At 55.4% G+C, this 5,967-nt stretch overlaps 1 protein-coding gene across 1 annotated transcript in view; it reads right to left on the reverse strand.

The window, feature by feature from the left end:
- Positions 1-5,967, reverse strand: part of LOC109925736 (aspartate aminotransferase, cytoplasmic-like) — a 14,760-nt gene that overhangs the window by 3,566 nt on the left and 5,227 nt on the right. Inside the window, exons 4-7 of the mRNA XM_048618518.1 lie at positions 4,979-5,091; positions 2,877-2,981; positions 1,650-1,800; positions 829-835 (exon numbers count right to left, since the gene is read on the reverse strand). Of these exons, the coding sequence (XP_048474475.1) occupies positions 829-835; positions 1,650-1,800; positions 2,877-2,981; positions 4,979-5,091 (376 nt within the window). The remainder of the gene's footprint in view (positions 1-828; positions 836-1,649; positions 1,801-2,876; positions 2,982-4,978; positions 5,092-5,967) is intronic.

The following is a 5,967-nucleotide window of genomic DNA, read 5'->3' on the forward strand; positions in this document are numbered from 1 at the left end:
TGACCTGGGAACCGCCTCCCCCATCATCCTTCCTCTTCCTAATGATCTCCTCATCATATACCTCGACCCTGCACGCCCTTCCCAATCGTTGTGACCCTCCACCCCCAGCCCCCACAAGCTGGTTGACCAACACCTTGGCTCCTAATTGACCAACCTTCAGGCTGGGTTTCAAACCCTTCCCATGTCCCTCCATGTGCCTATCTCTGACAGCTCCCTTGGGAATCTCCGTCCTGCTCCAATTCCCCTCTCTCTCTCTCTCAAGCTTCCCTGATTCCCATCGCTCCACTGTTGGCGGGCGTGCCTTCGGTTATTTCAGGAAGGGGTGAGATCCAGTTTTTCCATCTGAAGGGAGCAAAGGGGATTGGGAGAAAGTGGGAACAGGACAAAACCGAATGGGATGATCAGACTGAATGGTGGAGCAAGTTCGAAGGGCTGAATGCCCTGTTCCGAATTTCTCTGTTTTCCCATTGGTCTGATGGGAGAAGTTGAGTGAGCTGTTGTAAACTCTGGAATCTGCTCCATGAACCTCCCTCACTTCCATGCTGAGCCTGTATTTAATCAGATTTATAGTGACCCCTTCTGATGTGTTTCTGCTGAAATCAACTGTGCAGCGACTTTACAAAGGCTTGGCTTAGTCACCAAACAGCCCGAAGTAAATCCCCCGGCCTGCAAGCCCCCAAGGGCTTTGGGAATGATGCTGAGCAAAGGCCTGAGGTGTTGGGAATGGACAGGCGGGTAGGGTGCAGGGCACTCTGGGTAGGAGAGGCAGCAGGGTGGGGGACAGCACAGGGCAGTGGGAATGGGAGCTATTGCTGACTGGTGGCCTACCCTCGCCCTGAAGATGGACAAAACAGAAGACCAAGTCTTCAATATGATCCACACTGGTCTATCCAACTCTGCCAGTGGCAGGAAATTTATTTGATTCACTCATGGGATGTGGACCTTGCTGCCTGGGACCAGCATTTCTTGCCCCGTCCCTAGTTGCCCCTTGAGAAGGTGGGGGTGAGCTGCCTTCTTGAACCGCTGCAGTCCTCCTGCTGTGGGTTGACCCACAATGCCCCTTAGGGAGGGAATTCCAGGATTTTGACCCAGTGACAGTGGAGGAACGGCGATATGTTGTGACTTGGAGGCGATGGTGTTCCCACGTATCTGCTGCCCCTTGGGCCCATGCTATCTCTCCCTTTCGGCCCTCACACATGAGCTCCGTAAACCCCTCCCATGTCAGGACAGCGTACAACGTTAGAACGGTGCTCTCTGTCACTGTCTAAGACTAGAACCATTGTGGGGGAACATGAGAGACAGCAAGAGGCCATTCAGCCCCTTCAGCTTGTTCAATGTGGTTGTGGCCTCAAATCTAATTTGTTGTCCATTTTCCCCCATCACCTCGCACGCTCTGCCCCCCTACCCTGGCTCCGCAAGTCAACTGGGCCTTGAACATGTGTTAAATGACCAGGCCCCTCTGGGCGAGAGAGATTGGCCAAGCCTCAGTGGGAGCCGGTGTCCCCTCAGTCAGAGGGAGCGTCCTCTGAGCACTGACCCTGTGCAGCTCGTGTGGGATTCTCGACGGAGCAATCTCCCACCCTGTGAGATTCGCAAGGATCTCCCCTCCCTGTGACTGGCTCCTCTGAGTCCACTCCAAGTCAACTCACTGTATAGGCCGAAGTTCTTGGAGAAGGACTGGGCACAGAAGAGTTCAAAGCGCTCAGTGACAAAGTGCCTGATGGGAAAGGCATCTTTGTTCAGGTCTCCACTCGCCAGGCCCTGAGCTGTCACAAAGAAGAAAGGGAACAGTTTCTTCCGCTGGGGGAAAAAAAAAGAAACGAGACGTTCAGTCAATGATGGTCAGCACTCCTGGACTAATCTGTCGCCCGCAAACAGGGGCATGGGATTCTGCAGGAAGGATCCACCTTTGCAGGGACAGGGAAAGCAGGGCTCCCGAGGCCAAGAGGGGGAAAAGTTGTCGTGTTTGCATGGATCCCCTCGGAAAGGGTTTCTCTGTCACACCGTCTCCGCCCGCTCTCGTGCCACCTCCCGCGCCCCCACCCCTTGCCCCAGAGAAACCGGGCAGCTCAAAGCTCCCCTTGACCCTCTGCAACATCAATCCGGTCGCTCCTGTTCACCTGTCTCCTTTTTTATTTGCCACTGGCAGTGTCAACATTGACTGCCCATCTTCAATTACCCAAGGGGCCATTGCTGTGGGTCTGGAGTCACACAGAGCCCAGACCAGGTAAGGATGGCAGATTTCCTTCCCTGAACGACATGAGTGGCCCAGAGACAACACAGTGCGGAGCTGGATGAATACAGCAGGGCAGGCAGCAATAGAGGAGCAGGAAAGCTGACGTTTTGGGTCAGGACCCTTTTCTGAACTTTGCTGATGCGGCCTGGCCTACTGTGTCCCTCCAGCTCCACACTTTGTTATCTCTGCATCTGCAGTTGGAACATAGAACATGTAACAGTCCAGCACAGTACAGGCCATTTGGCCCACGATGTTGTGCCGACCTATTATCCTATTCTAAGATCCAACGAACCTGCATACTCTTCATTTTACTATCACCCATGTGCCTATCCAAGAGTTGCTTAAATGTTCTTACGATCTCCTTAGTGACCCAGAACGGGTTTCTCCATCAATCGACAGTGGTTTCACGGTTACCATGAGACATTTTTTATTGAGTTCCAATTCCACCGTCTGCCATGGTGGGATTTGAACCCGGGCCCCCAGAACGTGACCTGGGTCTCTGGATGAATCCTCAGGTGATAACACTCCATTTGCCATGCCCTCCCTCTTCCTGACATCTCCTCTCGGTCGGGGGCACTGCCGCCCTGAGTGGGGTGGTGGTGGTGGGGCATTTTGAAGAGGTCTTGCCCTGACCCCTGACCTTCATGACCTCGGCGATTTCCTTCCACTCGGCAGGGGTCGGATCCGTGGCTGTCGGCCAGTGAGCTGCGACGTGTAGCACGATGATGGAATGTTCCGGAGCGTTCTGGGGAAAAGAGCGCAGAGACACAGGTGACGCGTGTGCGGCGTGGGCTTGGCCAACGCTCATCACCCCCCAACCCAGGACGCTTACCGCAAAGCCATGCTCTGAACCCCTCTGAAACATTCTCCGAGCTTGTCCAAAAACGGTGAGCCAAGCTCTCTTACACCAAGGGCACCATTCCAGCCCCACCATTATCCCCCCGCATTTCCACGCCATCCATTGAGCCATTGGCACTCTCACCCTCCCCTCCAGTGCCTCCCTGGAGCCCCGCGAGCTGGTGTCTCTCGAGGGGCTGCCCAACTCATTTGCTGCCCCCTTCGGAGGAGGCAAGGGGTTTCTCCTGCCTATCTCCTTCCTCCCAGCATCTCTCACCTAAAACCTGGAACCTCCCTCCCTCTTTGTCCTTGGCCATTGCCCATAGCCGTCCTTCCGAGCTGCTGGCCGGCCCAAGTTGAATTTCTGAGCTGGGGTGGGAATGAGTGGGTGGGGGAGTGGGTTTGCGGGGTCAAACTGCGATGGTGGGGGTGAAGAAGAGGGCCAGGATGAGCAGTGAGTGGATGGAAGGTATTGGATGAGGCACCATTTTGGATGTTGTGGAAGTGTGCACTGCCTTTCAGGTCTGACGGCCTGAGTCAGCAGTTAGGGCTGGTATTTAACGGCGTAAGGGTCAGCAGTGTCCAGCTTCACCACCCACAAAGGGAAAACTAAATGGTGCGTCCAGCTGGCCAACTGTTGTGAGAGGTTTCTGTTTTTAAACAAAATAACCTTCTCACCCATTTCTCTTAGTCGCAGTTTGCTCCCTCTCTCACTCTCTGCACTCCCTTTTTCCACAACCCCCTCCCTCTCAGATCCATTTTCGTTCCTGAGATCCACCCAAATCCATTCCCCGCCCCCGACCCCCCATCCCCACTCCCACCCAAACCTCGTCCCTCCATCTGTGCTGCACCATCCCTGGTGAGGTGGACAGGATGGAGACCAGTATGTACTTGGATGGAGCAGAGCCCAGTTCGGTACGGCTCACTGCCCCAGGCACGGGGATTTGGGGATGGGGGGTGGAGCTGGGACTGTGCTAACACCTTTGGTTGTGGCTTTCAGTCAGGAATCTAACTTGGGCTGGGGTGGGGGAAGGGAGGGAGGGTCACTAGTCGCTGAATTGGCTACAGCCCATGTTTGGGAAGTCACATTGAGGTTGTACAGGACGTTGGTGAGGCCTCTCCTGGAATACTGTGTCCAGTTCTGGTCGCCCAGTTACAGGAAGCATGTTATTAAACTGGAGAGGGTTGGCAAGAGATTTTTCTGAAGAAGGATCCCAACGTGAAACGTCAGCCTTCCTGCTCCCCTGATGCTGCTGGCCTGCTGTGTTCATCCAGCTCTACACTGTGTTATCTCTGACTCCAGCATCGGCAGTTCTTGCTATCTCTTTACCAGAATGCTGCCAGGAATGGAGGGTTTGAGTTAGGGAAGGGCTGGGACTTTTTTCACTGGAGCATAGGAGGTTACAAGCTTACAAAATCATGAGGTGTATAGAGAAGATTAATGATAGGTGCCTTTTCCCCTGGGTGGGGGTCTCAAGAACAGGTGATATATTTTTACAGTGAGAGGAGAGAGATTTTAAAATAAGACATGAGGTTAATTTTGCACACTGAGGATGGTTTGCGTGTGGAATGAACTTCCTGAGGAAGTGGTGGATGTGGGTATAGTTACAATGTTTAATAGACATTTGGATAAGTACATGAACAGGCAAGGTTTGGAGGGATATGGGCCAGGAGCAGGCAGGTGGGACTAGTTTACTTTGGGATGATGTTCAGCACGGACTGGTTGGGCCGAAGGGCCTGTATCGATGCTGTGTGACTCTCTGTTCCCTGTTCTCACTGCCTGTCACTTTGTGTGTGTGTCTGTGTCTGTGTGTTGGGGGGTGGGTGGGTGGTACATGGTTGCCTGTCTGTACCCCTCTCCCCGTTAGCCTGCTGGGGTTCCTGTCACTACCCAGTGTCTGATACCTCCATGTCCTGCAGCCACTGTGGAATGGCGAGGCACACCCTCTCGCTGTCCCAGTACTGGTAACGGCGGATATCGGTGAAGCCAGCTTCCCGAAAGGCGAATGTGTGTGACTCTGCCAGGGAACACAAGCAGAGAGGGAGAGGTTATTCCCACATGGGGCCTGCTGAAGTCTCTGTCCTGTCAGCCCTGGCTCAGGGATCCCCCCCCTCTCTCCGCCCTGCCAACCCCAGGAACGTCCACCACCACGTACCTGGGCACCATCATCACTCTGGCTCAAAGCCTGGCACCCTGTCCACTTCCACCAGCGTGGCACCGGAGCTGGGTGGGGGGGGGATCTCGCGAACGCACAGGCTCACCTTGAATTCACGTAGCGCCCAGCACATCCCCGGAGAGGCCCGAAGGGGTTTGCGGTTCACACATTTGGTTTGGGAATGTGATTGTGACAGGAGGAAGTGTGTGTGTGTGTGTGTGTGTGTGTGTGTGTGTGTGTGTGCGCAGCAAGATCCCGCAGCAGCAATGCCAGGACGCCTGGTTGCTGTTGGTTTGTGGTGGTTGGTGTTGGTGGGGGGGGGTAAAGGGGGTGGTGGGGATGTGGTTGCGATGAACACCCAGGAGGACCAGCAGGGGCTGCCCCGTGACCCAACCCCACCCTAAGACAGACGGCGCCGCTCTCTGGCCAGGGGTGGGACTGCAGCCCGGGACTGGTGGGGAGGGGGTGGGGGGTGCTTGCTCTGAGTGGCGATGGTCTCGGGCTCTGGGTCAGCCCCCCACTGAGGGAGGGGGTTGGACAGATGGGGGGAGGAGTTCCAATGGTTTGAGGAGGGTGCTCCATACCCAGTCCATGGGGGTGGGGGGTGGTGTGGAGTGGGTGGGGTTGGGGGAAATTCCCTGTGAGCAGCATCTAGAAGAATGGAGGGGGCCCAATGAGAAAGGGGGGGAGGGCAAGAACACTGGGGGCAGGAAGGTGTTGCCCCTGGTCGGGGGGGGG

The sequence above is a fragment of the Rhincodon typus genome, chromosome 40 (assembly GCF_021869965.1).
Source record: "Rhincodon typus isolate 14 chromosome 40, sRhiTyp1.1, whole genome shotgun sequence".
NCBI classification, from domain to species: Eukaryota; Metazoa; Chordata; class Chondrichthyes; order Orectolobiformes; family Rhincodontidae; genus Rhincodon; species Rhincodon typus.